The sequence below is a fragment of the Miniopterus natalensis genome, chromosome 2 (genome assembly GCF_054644295.1).
Source record: "Miniopterus natalensis isolate mMinNat1 chromosome 2, mMinNat1.hap1, whole genome shotgun sequence".
Lineage (NCBI taxonomy): Eukaryota > Metazoa > Chordata > Mammalia > Chiroptera > Miniopteridae > Miniopterus > Miniopterus natalensis.
Genome location: NC_142082.1, coordinates 131,947,662 through 131,965,375, shown reverse-complemented (window position 1 = coordinate 131,965,375; position 17,714 = coordinate 131,947,662). Strand labels below are relative to the sequence as shown.

General features: G+C 35.4%; 1 protein-coding gene across 1 annotated transcript in view; it reads left to right on the top strand.

The window, feature by feature from the left end:
- TBK1 (TANK binding kinase 1) overlaps positions 1-17,714 on the top strand; it is a 48,844-nt gene that overhangs the window by 21,654 nt on the left and 9,476 nt on the right. The window contains exons 7-13 of the mRNA XM_016199732.2: positions 1,666-1,776; positions 5,751-5,930; positions 7,632-7,828; positions 8,782-8,840; positions 9,233-9,324; positions 11,344-11,445; positions 12,242-12,320. Coding sequence (XP_016055218.1) covers positions 1,666-1,776; positions 5,751-5,930; positions 7,632-7,828; positions 8,782-8,840; positions 9,233-9,324; positions 11,344-11,445; positions 12,242-12,320 — 820 coding nt within the window. The remainder of the gene's footprint in view (positions 1-1,665; positions 1,777-5,750; positions 5,931-7,631; positions 7,829-8,781; positions 8,841-9,232; positions 9,325-11,343; positions 11,446-12,241; positions 12,321-17,714) is intronic.

Genomic DNA, 17,714 nt, shown 5'->3' with positions numbered 1-17,714 from the left:
TATGTTTTAAACAAATATCAGCATTTCTTGCTGCCCTAAAAATGGATTAAATAAAAATGTGGCACTCCCTAGTAAAGGAAACATATAACTCATAAGCAACTAGGAATACCTGATGATTTTGTCTGACTACCATGTGGCAGATACACAGTTAGAAGAATTTATTTCTTTATTTGCACAGTAACTCAACTTTTTATGAACACTGATGCTAATAAATGTTCAGAGGTACTCGAAGTAGTAATAATGACTTTACTAATGAATGATGCATTTATGTCACATTATAGCAGTATTGATCCCTTTGTATCTCATTTACATGTTATAAATGTTTTTATATATGGGGCTTACCAAAATTCATTAAACTTTTTCAAGAATTTATAAGCATTCCCTTAAGAATTCTACCATTCATTGTATTTCCTTTCCTTTTCCTGTATTAATCTCTCATATCTACTTATTTCTCCACAATCAGATCCTTCTCGTGTGAATGCAGCTTATTTTTCACATTAATTTCCTTCTTTCCTAAAAAATCCCTTAAAGCAGAAAGCCTGACTGCCTCTGCTGAGGAAGCAGCAAGCAGTCCAAATCAGTCATACTGGTTTTTATTGACTTTAGAGAGAGAGAAAGGGAGAGGAAGAGAAACATCAGTGTGAGAGAGAAGCATTTATCTGTTGTCTCCTGTATGCACCCCAACTGGGGATCAAACCCACAACCCAAGCATGTTCCATGACTAGAAATCAAACCTCACAACCTTTCAGTGCACGGGATGATGCTCAACCAACTGAGCCACACCGGCCAGGGTTGGTTCTACTTTTTTAAAGAATATATTGATTTGCTCAGAGCACATCTATGTAGACATTAAATAAAAAGAAAATTATGCCAGAAATAATGTCTATAAACTTGTATAAGATTCTGCTGTATTATATTTTACATTTTGATGTGGATAAAGTATTCCTGAAGGCATGAAGCTCTTATTTCTCTTCTACTTCCAGGTTTTGTTTAGGAAAGTATTGAAACCTAAAAGGTTTTTGTTGACTTGCTGCATTATTATAGTATCCTTTTGCCTCCCCATCCAGTTCTCTCTTCAGTTCATCTTTATTTTTATCACCTTCATCAAGAATCAAATTAAATTTGACTTTTAATTTTGCTACACACACTTATTCCTGTGTATATATTTTTCAATATGTAAAGAATCTTTCAAATACTGTACTATGTATAGTTTTACCTACTTTTTTTACAAGAATACTATTGTTAGTTCAGTAGTAATTTCATAGTCTAGTTGACTGTGCCTTTGGCTAATATGGGTAACTGGGATTTAGATGGTTTTTTCATGGTCTAGAGATATTCTATAACATAACGTTTTTTGTGTTTGCTCGATTTTTTCAGATGGAAAAATTAATATTTTTGTTGTGAACATCAAGATGTTGTTATATGGCACTCTGAGATCCCACATGAAAATTAATTATGGCATATATAAAATAATCGTACAACCACTATTCTACTTCAGTCAGTCAGATTCAAAGTATTTTGATTGTTTTATGGATCCTGTGAACATCAGTCACAAAGTTTCAACTAGTAGATGATTGTAGGTGCACCTGAGGAAATACTTTTGCAAAGCCCATTGATAGGCTATGCAATTAAGAACTGCTTTATTCTGCTTTTATTCTCCCCAAGGTATAAAATAATTACTGGAAAGCCTTCTGGTGCAATATCTGGAGTACAAAAAGCAGAAAATGGACCAATTGACTGGAGTGGAGACATGCCTGTTTCTTGTAGTCTTTCCCGGTGAGTATAGTGTACCCAGTTCTCCTCTTTTGCAATTTGGTGTTTGGAACTTAGTTGACTAAAATCACAAATACTTGAGTGTAGTTTATCGTCATTGTTACTTGTTTTATTAGATGTTATTAAAGCATATGCTTTGATTTGTGATTTTTATCTTTGTTGTGATGTAAAAATTAATTATAAATATAATGTATAAATAATTGTGCCAGACCTCTATGAGGTCATAGGGCATGCATTTTTGAGATTTCTTGAAATTCTGTCCAATGTAGGGATCCAGCTTAGGACCTTGGTATCTTTTGTACTACCATATTGGCAGACCACAAATAGTGGTATATATATAAGAGTGACTAGAGTTCTAAAAAACAAGCACTCAAGAAGTTTAATACATCCTCATTTTTAAAAAGTATTTGTGCCTGGCTGGGCGTGGCTCAGCTGTTAAGCGTCGACCTAGGATCCAGGCGATCAAGGTTTGATTCCCGGTCAGGGCACATGCCTGGGTTGCAGGCTCGATCAATGGCTCTCTCATCATTGATGTTTCTATCTCTCCCTCTCCTTTCCTCTCTTTGAAATCAATAAAGATATATTTAAAAATAAGTAAGTAAATAAATAAATAAAATAAAATAAAAAGTATTTGTATTACTCAAAAGGTGAGAAATAATAGCTTTCTACTTCTTCCAGCATTTCAAATGTTCATATGGGTTTAATTTAGCAGCAGAACTAAAAAAGAAATTTTTCTCAGATTTGAATCCTGTTACCACAAAGAAAGATTTAAGGTAAAAGAAATTAAAAGTAGAGTGTAAATTATTTTAGATTTTACTCTGGAAATAAAACCAAGACACTCTTCAATATGTAGAATTTGTGATTAATGAATTAACTTCCATTTTTCCTGAGTGTGATAATTGTATAATCCACAAGTAAACACACACATACAGGTTATGATTTACTGACTTAACACCTATTATAATTTGTGGGTGTTTTTTATATGAGTTTTTTTCTTTCTAATCCTCACCCGAGGATAGTTTTTCCATTCCTTTTCAGAGAGAGTGGGCGGGGGGGAGAGAGAAACATCGATGTGAGAGAGACACATTGATTGATTGCCTTCCATACTTGCCCTGAGAGGGGATCCAGCCTGCAACCAAGGTATGTGCCCTTGACTAGACTCGAACCCAGGACCCTGAGGCTGGGAACAGAATGCAGCTGTTGTGCAGCCCCGGAGGTCCGCAGGCGTCAGCTGTTGTTCTTGGTCATCTGGTGATGTCTCAGTAAGATGATATCTTGACTCCTGGTTGAGCCAACCTGTCCATATCTGTTCAAGGATGCACTGTCAGCAGCTGTGTCACCTCCTTAATTGCCTTGCCCAAAGTCAAGGGGAATATACGGGTGTAAAGGCCTAGGAAGAAGAAACTTAAGGAAAAAGATACTTAAATCCCTGCTCACATAAGTATATGTGTTCTATAATTTTAGAAGTAATATAATTATATTTCAGATTCATTCAGGTGCTCAATCCTTGGACATTATAAGTGCCCCTATCAATATGACTTTTAATATGTATATATATATATATATAGCTGATAAATATTACCTACCATTTTATGTATTGATTTCTGTGAAAACTCATTTAAACCAAGAGTTTCACTGCCAAAATAATTTTTGAAAACCACTGTTTGACAGTTTTATTTTTGCATTGTTTTTAAGTTTCCAAAATAAAATTATGTCATGCAGCTAGAATTACCAAGAGAAATTCATTTTATTGGAAAGCAGAAATTTAATATTATGATAATGATTTGTGTTAAATTTTGATTTAGAAAATACTCATTTTGGGAATCTCAGGCAAAACATAAAATTTAAAGGGGTCAGGAAATGAATACTTTCTGTGTAATAATTTTGTTGCTGAAACTCAATAATTTCACAGTCTGCACTTACAGATTGCATATTTCAGAAGGGTAACAGGCATATCTATCAAATCAGTCTTTAGCACACCAAGTTATACATTCTTTGATAAAAATTGCTTAGGTACCAGAAAGCATATGATCTTTTTTTTTTTTTAAATAGTGAGGATAAGTATTACTAATTAGCAATGAAAACAACTACCAAAAATATAATGACTGCAAAAATAGATAACCATCCTCTTTCTTATATGTATTCGTCAACACTGGATAGCAAGTGAGAAAACCTAACTTAACTGGTTTAAGTGAAAAAGAAAATGGATTGACTTTGTAATTTAAAAAGTTCACATGTGTATGGGACTTAAAGCCCAGCTAAATCCTTGGACTCAGCCTGTGTCAAGACTTGGTCTCTTCATATCGCTCAGATCTGCTTTTGTATGCTTTCTCTTTCCTCTCAGTAGGCTCTTTCCTGACAGCCACAGGAAGTGCTTTTCGCATTCCAGACTCACATTCTCTCAGCTTTGAAAATTCAGTGGGGAAAAAGATTTTCTTTCCTGGTAGTTTTAGCAAAGATTTCTGGGTTGATTCTCATTTAACTAACTTACATGGTACTACCTGACTACCTCCCACTAATCATAACCAAACCTGGCTCTTATACCCATCTGTGCACAGGGATTAGAGTTAAGAGAGTAGAGAGGTGTGGATTCTCTTATAAAAGGAGGGAGAATACATACCTGTTAGGCAAAAATTGAAAATGTCCACTACGTATTTTGAAAACTGTTCACAGACAAGGAATTACTTCAATGCCTGTTACGTAGTCAATAATATATTTTTAAGACTATTTGAAATTCCATCATTGAGGATTTGCTTGAGCATATTTTATAATTCAGTGAAAGCATGAGAAAGAATGAAGTCCTTCCATTCATTTTTAAAAATATATTTAAGTTCATTAGTCAAAAATTGTTCCCAGTTGAATTGATTGCTAGATGATTGTAGTAATTTTACTGCTAAATAAGTGTCAATGTAAGAAACTTGTTTGAGCCAAACTGATAACATATGCTGGGGAGCAGGATCTCAAATGCTCCAGAGAATGGCAACTTTCCAGCTTATTTTATACACAAGAATCAAAGGAAAAGACCTCAGGAAGGTGCATGAAATCCATTGGTGGTAGATTAAAGGAGGGGGAAGAAAGCAAAGCAGGGAAATCTCTAGGATTGGATAAAAGACAAAATGGAGAAACACTTCCTTTACATTGGTGGATACAGGATACTTAATAATTAACATTTACAGCATATAGAGATGATATGTCAGGAACAAGATAACAATGAGGCGTTCTTTGCTCTGGTGCCCGAGGTAGTGGCTTCAAAGGGGTAGGAAAAGAAAATTACTCTGACATTTCAAAGGTATGTTATCCTACATGCATAAGAACAGTAGACAGAGCTCACTTAAGGTAAAGGTTTACCTTTGCTAAGGAAGCTATAGGCCTGGAATATGACTACCTACTGTAACTTACCCAGTTAGGAATTTGTGATCAGACCATCCTGTGTGGTTGTTTTTGGTCCCTGAGCCTGCCAGGCCTGCCATGTGCCACCACCACCACCCCGAGCTTGAGAGGTTTAATGCATTAGCCCCTTTTTCATTCACAGATGTATACTTTGAAAGGTATATAAACTCAGCATAAAAAAATATATATTGCCGTGCCATATTAAAAGAACATTTTAAAAAAGGACATTAAAGACCCTGAAATTAAACTATTAGCCTCATGACCACCTGGTTTGAATTGATTGATCTTACCTGATGGTTTGTATATACAATATTAGAATGTGTTTGGAAAAGTGAGGAAACTTGGGAATGAGAGAATCAAAGAAAATAACCGTAAAAGATAGGTTAACATAAAAATACCATAATATCTGATTTATTGACAAATAATATTAAACCAAGGTTACCTGGCTTTCTGAAAAGTTGGCAGATTTTTTTAAAACTTTAATAATAATAATAATAGTTCCTTTGATGTGTTAGTAAATATTATGATTTTGTACCTAGATAAAATCTAGCACATTCACTCTTCAACTTTTTTTAATGCTATTTTAGGGGTCTTCAAGTTCTACTTACCCCTGTTCTTGCAAACATCCTTGAGGCTGATCAGGAAAAGTGTTGGGGTTTTGACCAGTTTTTTGCAGAAACTAGCGATATACTTCACCGAACGATAATTCATGTTTTTTCGCTACAACAGATGACAGCTCATAAGATTTATATTCATAGTTATAATACGTAAGTACCTCTTTATAGTTTCTTCCTATATAATAATGTTGTGTTATATAATTATCTTCACAAATTAGGAGAAGAATAGAAAAAATACCTCAGCTTCACTAGGGCACCACTTCTCACTTAGAGAATAACATTTAAGTGCTTAGTAAATTCTTTCTTATCTTTGGAATAAAAGAATTCATTTTCTAATTTTCTAAGATTTACAGATAAATTAGCTTGGTCTTAAACTGCAAGTTTTACAAGATTATTTTGTTTCTTTGCCTTCTCTCAAATTACATAATCCCATAACCATAAATAGCATCTACTAATAAATAGGCCACGTTTCATTAAAAGTACTGTCCTGTCATATAAGAAATATGAAAGCATATGTCTTAAATATAGTTAGTGTAGTCATTGTCTGCATATGTGGCAAAAAATCCTTTTTGGATGCTGGAGAAATACCATTTGTTTTACCTAAACAAAAACACATCCATGTCATAAAAAACCTACCTATGTGATAAAACTGCATATAAGTAAATACACATACACTTACATGTAACACTGGGGAAATCTGAGTAAGATAGGTGGATCAGTATCAACGGTATCAACATTCTGGTTGTGATATTATACTATATTTTATGCAAGATATTACCATTGGGGGAATATAGCATCTCTCTGTATTATTTCTTTCAACTGCATAAAATCACCAATGATCTCAAAATAATTTTAAGTGAAGGGAAGAAAACATTACACCCGTTCTATTATATGCCTTAGATTTTGTCCTGACAGGACTCAAATAGCTGTTTTGACATCTCATAAAACTTAAAAAGAGACTTCTACTGGTAATTTAAAGAATAACTTTAATTAGATAAAATATTTTAGGTACTAATATCTATGTCTAATATATAAACATTAAATATAATAAAATAATATTAATATAACATTAGATTAAAATATAATATGCATCTTTATTTTGGTACTTAATAATCTGAATAAATAGGTATTGGCCACTATTTCATTTTAAAAATCTATTTGAACAAAAAATGCTTAACCAAGCCTGAGCCAAATCTTAGCAGAGGCTTGTGGGGGAGACAAATCACAACATTGCTGCTGAAACGTTTCTTTGATTTCATAGATCTATTTAGGGAGAATCTACCTTTTCCCCCCCAAGCATAATTTTGAAAATACCTGATTTTATCAATTGATTTAACAAACATTATATAGTCAGGTTGTAAGTACTATTCTCAGTTCTTTACATATTTAAGTCATTTAGTCCTCACAACAAATCTGTGAGGTGTGGGTCCTATTACTCCCATTTTACACCTTAGGAAACTTAGCGCAGAGGAGTTAAGTAACTAAAAGTAATTCCTCAAATAAATGGAAGAACTGGAATTCAAACTCAGCCTGATTTCAGAGTTGGTGCTCGTTAGCTCTCTGCTGTGTTGGCTCCCCATTATTAAATATTAAGAACCCTGTATATTGCATATATCCAGTATAGGTATGCAAACAGAAATATTTTAGAATTGATTGCTGTATAGACAGTTTAGGTGGAATTTTCAGTTTAACAGATTTTGTAGTATCTACATAAACAAAGCAGGGTCTCTGTGGACTGGTCTTGATCTGAAGTACCACTTAGAAATGGATATTGTGCTCAGTCATTAAAAAAAAAGTCTTCACCTCTCTTCTTATCCTGATATGTTGTCTTTTTGGATTTTTCTAACACAGTGCTACTGTATTTCATGAACTGGTGTATAAACAAACCAAAATTATTTCTGCAAATCAGGAACTTATATATGAAGGACGACGCTTAGTTCTAGAACCTGGAAGACTAGTACAGCATTTCCCTAAAACTACTGAGGAAAATCCTATCTTTGTACTGAGCCGGGAACCTCTGAGTACCATAGGATTGATATATGAAAAAAGTAAGCTGGAATTTTCCTTGTTCTTACTAGCCATTAAAAAACAAAAACAAAAAAAACCTGTAAAAATGATATTATCTTCATAAAGTTGATTGATGATGACATTAATGTAGACCTTTCATAAACATTAAAATTTTGTAAATTAGTTGAACAAAACTAGTGAAATTTAAAAGCTGTGTAGGTAAAACAATTTGACATTAAATATTTTGTTTCATCAAGTGGTAAAATAGTTTGTCATATATGTTTCACTGTAGCTGTCTGCTTTCATTATTTTACTCATATTCCAAATGATCTTTTGTATCATAAATTTCAGCAAATACTTATTGAGGCAAGGTGAGTAGGACACTTTGCCAGGCTTTGGAGTCTAAGAAAAATTAGATCTGAATTTTGGAGTCTTTTAAATTATTAACTTTAGGAAAAAGTAAGCTACCCCGATTTTTACATTTCTGTTTGGATTTTGGGATTTGATTTCAGTTTAAATAGAAGCATTGAGCTGGTTGTGTTGGAATATATTTAAGAAAAAATGAAATTTCTTAGAAATTTGTAGGTAATTTGTTATGGGATGAGCATTATTGTTTCAAGTGTTTGTTGTTGTCGTTTTAAATATGTTTTTATTGATTTTTTTTATCGGGAGAGAGGAAGGGCGAGGGAGAGAGAGAGAAACATTGGTCAACTGCCTCCTGCACACCCCTACCAGGGGATCGAGCTGAAACCCGGGCATGTGCCCTGACTGGGAGTCAAACCTGTGACCTCTTGGTGCATGGGACGACGCTCCAACCAACCGAGCCGCCTGACCAGGGCTGTTTTTTAACCAGGAAAAAAACATTACAGAGTTTTGTCACTGTTTAATTTAATTTAAAGGTTAATGTTGAAGTTAGAGGTTACTATATAAAGGATACAATAATTTATTTAAAATTTTCTATTTCTGATTTTAACTATTTTTCTTAATATTACAGTTTCCCTCCCTAAAGTACATCCACGTTATGATTTAGATGGAGATGCTAGCATGGCTAAGGTTAGTATTTAATTAAATTACTATGTAAACATCTGAGTTCAAATTATCAGTAGTGGAAGCAATAAAATATATCTTTATATGTGCCTATTTGATTTAGAAAATTATTCACTTGTTATCCATTGCAAATTATTTTGTGTTCTTTCTTTTTGACTTTATATCCTTTTTTGAATTTATAAGAAACTTTCTCCATGGAGGCAGTGCGTGTCTAACATGGTCATGTTAAGGATGAAATATTTATTGCAGTTATATCTGTCCTTAGCTTTTAGAAATTGTTAGTTGTGTTTTTAATTAACCTGATAAAAATACATGTTTGAAAAGTGTTTATATCCAAGTTTTTCTTACTCTGTACTATAATTAGCTCCAAATAGTGACATTTTGCATTTCTTCATTAGGCAATAACGGGAATTGTGTGTTATGCCTGTAGAATTGCCAGTACCTTGCTACTTTATCAGGAATTAATGCGAAAGGGAATACGATGGTTGATGTAAGTAATAAGTTGAAATTTAAAAATTGATCTTCACATAGATCTCATTAAATAACTGGTAACCAGCCCATCATCTCGTCAGACTAGGTAGGGTCAGGTGCTTGATTTTTATTATAATACTTTGTTTCACATTTAGTTTATAAAACATTTAGCAGCTATTTTTTTTATTTGATTTTTACAGTAACAGTGTGAAATAGGATAATAATATCTGAATTTGAAAACTTACACCACACTGTATGATGTCATGGCAAATGAATTCCTTTTCCTAGGACCTTAACTTGGCTGTCATTTCACTATCTTGGAAGACTTAGTCTTTGTTGTAAATCCAGTACAACCTGTACTTCTTTCCAGGGTTTATGTCCTCAAAATCTACCTCCATTTCCTGCCTTTTTCCTAAATAAAGTATACACTCAACATTTTTAAAAAACAGCATTATTGAGATATAATTCACATACTATAAAATTTACCCATTTTTTTAAAATGTGCAATTCAATGATTTTTAGTACATTCACAGAGTTGTGCCGTCATCACCACTAATTTTAGAATATTTTTATCAACCCAAAAAGAAACCCTGCACCCATTCACTCCCCATTTTTGCTATAACCTCCTATCCCTAGGCGACCACTAATATACTTTCTGTTGCTATAGATTTGCCTATTCTAGACATTTTATATAAATGAAAGCATACACTGTGAGCACACACTCACCCTGACAAGCAATTTAAAAGCAATTTTTTTTACTAAGTCATTTAATATAGTTATTCTAGGTCAGAATATTGATCATCTAGTTCAGCATGCTCTCCCTAAAATTGACCCTAAGAAATGTTTTGAAAATAGGATTTGACCTTTTTTTTAACTTTTCATGATTTGTAGGTGTCTCCTTTGCTTCTGATAGAAATGGAGAATAAATGGTCTCTATTAAGAGTTATAATGAGTTTTATACAACATTATTTGAAGCTTCTGAATTTTGTACACCCACAGTAATGGCCTCATGTTCTCTGGGCTCATAGTGCTCTTCAGCTTTAATGCTTGTGACAGCTTCTGTGTGCCTACTTCACACCTAGCCTTCCCTTCTTGCAAAAGCATGTCATTCCTGTTCTGCTGCTGCTTCTAAGGAGGAAAAGGAATTGGGCTCTTTTTCCCCATCTCACCTTTATGTTAAAGCCATAAATGAATGCTTGTAATATATTTTTATATGTTCACATATCTAGTTAATAAGCCTATGCTTTTCTCTTTCCATTAAGAAGCTTCTTTACTTTTACTAAATAGTTTCTGGAGAAATCTAAGTGTTGACTCCATTTATTTTTACAGTACTGTTACTAACAGCTCTTGTTTTCTCTAGCTGTTGTTACCCACCCCAATCACTGCTCCACGAAGCTTTCGAGCTTTTCGTTTATTAAGTGGTTTTTAATATAGACCAGTATTGGTAAATTTCTTTTTCACTTAGTAAATGTTTTACACTTTTTGGGCCACATAAGGCCTCTTTGTTTTTATTTTGTTTTTACAACCTTTAAAGATGTAAATACCATTCTTAGCAAAAACAAGCATCAGGTCTTAGTTTGTTGACCCTTACATAAACCAAAAGCACTTCAAATATATTATTTACTATACCATGCTGCTTCTTCAGAGATGGTATTGATTTAAAGTAGAAATCGCGCAGCAGTCTACCATAAGTAGTGAAAATTCTGGCAGTATAAAATGTAATGCTATTCAGCTTGTTTCCGTTATTGTAGATTAGTTTTTATTTTTATTTTTTATTTTAAATGTATTAATGCTTCAGATTTCTGCATTGTTAATCTAATATGTAGTAATGGTTTATGCCCTAGTTGTGTATTAAGACTCAAAGAGATGTTTTTAATAATACTCAGAGATGTTTTTAATAATAAAAAGTGGATTGGCTTTCATAATATATCAAGACTGTTAAGAAATTTGAACAGAAGGATAACAGTGTAATTAGCAGTAGACGAGAAAACAAATAATTCCTTAGATATACTAACGAGAATGTTATTTTTTTTTTTAGAGAATTAGTTAAAGATGATTATAATGAAACTGTTCACAAAAAGACAGAAGTTGTGATCACATTGGAATTCTGCCTCAGAAACATTCAAAAAACTGTGAAAGTGTGAGTAGGTGACTTCCTTAACTAATAGTTGTTAAAATGTTAAATATTTTTACATTTCTGTTTAGTTTGTTTAGTTATCCTTGACACATATACCATGCTATGCAAGTGTTTGTATTAAGGCACCACCTTAGTTTAAGTTACTTCCTCACAAAGGCAGAAAAACATCCATTTTTCTCAGTAAAAAATGAACACCATCTCTTTTGTAGCATTTCTCCTTCCCTTTGCAAAGGAAAAGGTAGTCTGAGCTTGAAACATCTCATTTTATACCTTGCAATGCAGATACTATGAATAGGAAAATAAAAAAACCTGTAATCAACAAAGGAAGTAGGAAGAGGTATTCTAGAACTGTAGTTTGGTAATATTTTTAGAATTTGGGGATTACTTCTTGTTTGTTTATTAACCCTGAGAATGTCTTTTGAAATAGAATATTTTAAACTGCTCTCTTCCTAGGCTATACTATTTGTACTGCATGGGAAATGTAATTAATGAAATTAGGATTTACTATTGACCACAATTAATTCTGAAATCTAGTATTTTGACTATTATCCTGGCATAAGATTATTTGAAATTAAGTTGTCTTTTATATTTTATCTCTTAAGCTGCAAATTTATAAGTAGAAATACATAAAATTTCTTCTTTACAAAGACATCAAGTTTTTTTGGAATCTTTCACTTTATAGACTTTGCATTCAGTATTTTATTCTTAAATGATTATGATAATAAAAACTCAGAACATCTTTTTAAATCTATGTATTCATTATACTCATTTAATTTTTCTGTTCTTGTTTTTCACACAGATATGAAAAGTTGATGAAAACCAATCTAGAAGCAGCAGACTTAGATGAAATTTCGGACATACATACCAAATTGGTGAGAGTAAGTATTTACAAAATAATGACAATCATAGGCTCATAATCTGTTTCTTTGCTGGCGGGAGTAGATCTAAACTTTCCCAGAGAAATGATGTACCTAAAGATCTCCAAAGAAAAGGTAACCTTTTCCTATTTTAGGAACTATTTACAATATTTAGATACCCTTACTGCCATGCAATTCTTACAATGTTACCAAATGCCTGCTTTGCTTTAAGCCCATTTCTCTCTCCCTTTCTCCCTGTTTCTCTTTAAAATCCATAATGCTCTTGTGTTGCTGCTATGGCAGTTAAAGCCATAAATGTAATTTAACTAGCAGAGTGCTTAAACTTGCTTAGAATTAGATGCAAGTTGGGAAAATATCAGATCTTTCCTAAAATAAAAAGTAAGGAAAGAAAGATTTGGGTTCCTAAAGGCAGTGAGTCATTTCTATACCTAAAAAAGAAATTAGGACAAAAGTCTCTATTCTGCTGAAAAATATAGTAGCATTTCAGGTAGTTTCTGAATCTCTTACTAAAATGTATTGTAAAAGAGCAGGGAATTATGTGTTGTGAGAGCTAATTACTAATTGCAGGTCTGCCCCTGTTTACCTAGCTATTCCTGCCTACTGACTTAAGGAAGGCCTTTAATTCTTTGTATCCTTGTTTTCTTTCTTTACAATGTGCGGTTTCTTACCCTGTTTCAGCATTTGAAATATTCTTTCATGAAGTGGATGCTAAAATTGAAAAAAAAGTCACCCAGTGTCTCTTTCCCTTTTCTCTTTTCCAGCTTAGACTGATTTTTAGTTGTTTTCCTTCGGTTTTACATCTAGAACAGTGGTTTTCAAAATATGAGTCATGAATAGCTAGTAGGCTGTAAAAGTTTAGTGCAACGCAGTCAGCAGTATTTTTAAATGAAATGGAATAGAAAATGTCAGAATACATCACACATAATAAGGAAATCACTGTTCCATGAAACTTTCAGTTCCATTATATATACACATTTAAGGGATACTGGGTTAAACCAGAGTGAATGTCATAGTCAAAAAAGTTTTTTTAAATGTTGATATAGCATAAAGCAAAGTCAAAGAAATAGATGGTCTTCCCCAATATTTGTTTGTGTTTAAATATTGGCAGTTACATCATTGTGTTTTCTATTCCTCTTCTGCTTTTGTCTTAGAACTTTTATGGACACTTATTTCTAGTGCAAGCATCATTTGAGCACTTTGAATTGATATTGTATGTTTTCTTTAGGGAGCCTGAAGTGTTTCTCATTTTTGTGACATTTTTGTGAAGATTTAGGTTTCCTACGAGAATTAAAGCATAGATGATTAAATAGCTTAAGGTCACTGAGTCTTATGAAATTAGGGCTTTCACAGGCCAATTACTTTTTACTAGATTGCATTGTTTTTTCTCACACCCTGTTTATTTGTTGTGGTTCCTTTCCTAATGGAGACCTTAAAGTTTTTTCCTACCGTAAAAAAAATGTTTTAAATAAAATGTATATGTAGAAATGATACCATACATTCTTCCCACCCAAAAAATAATAATCATTTTTTTTTAATTTATCTTTATTACAGGTGTCCCATCCCCCCCCCAATTGACCTCCTCCACCTCGCTCCCACCCCCTCTCCAGGCCTTCACCCCATTATTGACTATGGCCGTGGGTTATTCATATAACTTCTTTGGGTAATCTCTTCCCACTCTTCACCCCCCTTCCCTCTTTCTTCTGAAATATGATTGTCTGTTGCATGCGTCAGTGTCTCTGGATCTATTTATTTCATCAGATTCTTTTGTTTATTAGCCTCTTCTTAAAGAAGACTCTTCAACATTTCCTGTAGTTCGGGTCTGGTAGTGATGAACTCCTTTAGCTTTTTCTTATCTGTGAAGTTCTTTATCTGACCTTCAGTTCTAAATGATAGCTTGCTGGGTAGAGTAATCTTGGTTGCAGTTCCATGTTTTTCATTACTTTGAATATTTCTTGCCACTCCCTTCTGGCCTGCAAAGTTTCTGTTGAGAAATCAGCTGACAAGTCGTATGGGTGCTCCCTTGTAGGTAACTAACTGCTTTTCTCTTGCTGTTTTTAAGATTCTTTGTCTTTAACCTTTGGCATTTTAATGATGATGTGTCTTGCTGTGGGCCTCTTTGAGTTCCCCTTGTATGGGACCCTTTGTGCTTCCTGGACTTGTAAGTCTATTTCTTTCCCCAGGGAGGGGAAGTTTTCTGTCATTTTTTCAAATAGGTTTTCAATTTCTTGGTCTTTTTCTTCTCCTTCTGGTGCCCGAATAATACAAATGTTGGGCCTCTTGACGTCTTCCCAGAGGCTCCTTATACTATCTTCATATTTCTGGATTCTTTTTCCTTTTTGCTCTTCTGCTTGGGTGTTTTTTGTTTCCTCACGTTCCAAATTGCTGATTTGATTCTCAGTGTCCTCTACTTTACTATTGATTCCCTGTAAATTATTCTTCATTTCAGTTCCTGTAGCCTTCATTTCAAATTGGTACTTTATTATGTCATTGATGGTCTCAGTTGTTTTCGTAATACTCTTACTAATATGCTTGAGCATCCTTATAACCATAATTCTGAACTCTGTATCTAGTAGCTTGCTTGGTTCTATTTCATTTAGTTCCTTTTCTAGAGATTTCTTCTGTTCTTCCCTTTGTGACATGTTTCTTTGCCTCCACATTTTGGCTGCTTCCAGGTGTTTGTTTCTATGTATTAGGTAGAGCTGCTATGTCTCCTGGAATTTGTAGAGTGGCTTGGTGTAGTAGGTGTCCTGTAGGGTCCAGTGGCTCAGCCTCCCCAGTCACCTGAGCTGGGCCTTCTAGGTGCTCCCTTGTGTGGGCTGTGTGCACTGTCCTGTTGTAGTTGAGCCTTGGTTGCTGTTGGCATCACTGGGAGGAATTGACCCCCATGCCAATCGGCTGTGAGGACCAGCTGCAACTACAGCCAAAGAGCTGCTGTGCAGGAGACACCCCTGTGGAGCAGGATTTACTTCAGTGGAGCTTTGGTGTTCACCAAGTGCACCCCTTGAGTGTGTCACTCATGGATGTGGTAGGGTTGTAATCCAGTGTGGTCAAGTCTGACCACCAGGTGCACTGTCTCTGGGGCCTCCCAGGAGGTGCAAAGTCAGCCTGTGCCAGTGCCTTGCCCAAGGCCACCCAGCATGAGCTACACAGCAAACCGTAGTTAGCTGTTACTTGTGCTGGGCTTGGTGTTTTCCAGGAGAGGCCCAGCTATGGACCAACGCAGGCTGCCGCTATTGCCAAACCTGGGGCCGCTTATCAAGATGTATGGGGCGCGCTGCTGCTTGTTTGAGAGATTTTAGGAACATCCTAAGCATAAGGCTCGAGAGGTCACTGCATAGAAAAGCCACTGGAAATGGCCTGGATGAGCTGCAGGTGGGGAGGGGCAGAGCCTCCGGGAACCACCTGGGCAGGGCCAAAGGTGTGAGTCAAGTGCTGGAGATTCAAATATGGCCCCTGCCTCCCGGCTGTGTGCAGGGAGGGCTCACCAAAGGAGCAATGGCCTCTGCCTGGGAGGAAGCTGCCCCTCTACCTCTCACCCCAATTTCAGGCAAGTCAGCTCCTCCCCAAATGTCCCAGGTTCCTTTCAAGCGGCTGCCCAGCGCTGGGGCCCAGAGGGAGCGCATCTGAGTTAGTCCATGCGCGGCCCTTTAAGGGGAAAGCCTGGGGCTCCGGCAGCCTCTGCTACCCTCAGCAACAGTCCCCGCTGGTTTTCACAGCCTGAAGTTGTGGGGATTTCTCTTCCTGGCCCTGGAGCCCTGGGCTGGGGGCGTGCTGTGGAGCTGGGACCCCTCACTCCTCCAGGAAACCTCCACCATTGAGATATCCCTCCCGGGTTTAAACTGCGGCATCGGGTGTGGGGCTCACGACTGCATTTCCGAGATTCAGCCCCAGTCTGCCCACATCTCCGCCCCTCCTACTGGTCTAGATGCTTTTTCAATTCCCTGGTTGTAGGGCTTCTGTTCAGCTAGATTTCAGGAGGTTCTCAGTGATGGTTGTTCATATTTTAGTTGTAATTTTGATGTGGTTGTGGGAAGTGGCGGGTACAGATGTTACCTACGCCACCATCTTCCAAAAAAATAATTAAAAGTTCTGTTCAGTGTCCTGTAGCAGTGGTTCTTAGAGTAGTTCCTGGACCAACAGCCTCAGCCTCACATGGGAACTTGTTAGAAGGGCACATTTTGGGGCCCCACCTATTATATCAGAAACTGTAATGGTAAGGCCCAGGAATCCATGTTTGGGTTTTTTGAGGTTTTTTAATTTTAAATAATTTTTTATTTTTCAATTACAGTTGACATATAATAATATATTAGTTTCAAGTGTACAACCCAGTGATTAGGCATTATATAACTTACTAAGTGATCATTCCAATATATTTTGTACCCATCTGACATCATATATAGTTAATACAGTATTATTGACTACACTCCCTATGCTATACTTTACATCCCTGTAACTATTCTGTAACTACCAATTTGTACTTCTAAATCCCTTCATCATTTTTTCCTATCCCCCTAACCCCTCTTCAGTCTCGCAACCGTCAAAATGTTCACCATATTTATGAATCTGTTCTGCTTTTTTTATTTTGTTTTTTTAGATTCATTTAATAAATATGTATTTATTGCCATTTCATATTTTTTATTCTTTTTTATCCCCCTTAAAGAAGAACGTTTAACATTTCATTTAATACTGGCTTGGTGGCAATGAACTCCTTTAGGTTTTTCTTGTCTGGGAAACTCTTTATATGTCCTTCAATTCTAAGTGATAGCTTTGCTGGGTAGAGTAACCTTGGTTATAGGTCCTTGCTTTTTCATCACTTTGAATATTTCTTGCCATTCTCTTCTGGTCTGAAAAGTTTCTGTTGGGAAATCAGCTGACAGTCTTATGGAAGCTTCCTTGTAGGTAACTAACTGCTTCTCTCTTATTGCTTTTAAGACTCTCTCCTTGTCTTTAAACTTTTGCATTTTTATTATGCTGTGTCTTGGTATGAGCCTCTGAGTTCATCTTGTTTGGGACTCTCTGCACTTCCTGGACCTATATGTCTTATTTCCTTCACCGGGTTAGGGAAGGTTTTCATTATTTTTTTATACAGGTTTTCAATTTCTTGCGCTCTCTCTTCTCCTTCTGGCAGTCCCATGATGAAAATGGTGGTGTGCCTGAAGTTGTCCCAGAGGCTCCTTATACTGTCCTCATTTCTTTGTCTTTTTTCTTTTTGCTGTCCTAATTGGGGGTGTTTTCTGCTTTCGTAACTTCTGAATCTCTTCTGATTGGATCCAATGCTTCATCTACTCTGCTGTTGATTCCCTGTAATGTTTTCTTCGTTATAGTTAATTTAGTCTTCATTTCTGACTGGTTCTTTTTTGTTTTCTAGTTACATTTTTATGTTTCCTATCTCTT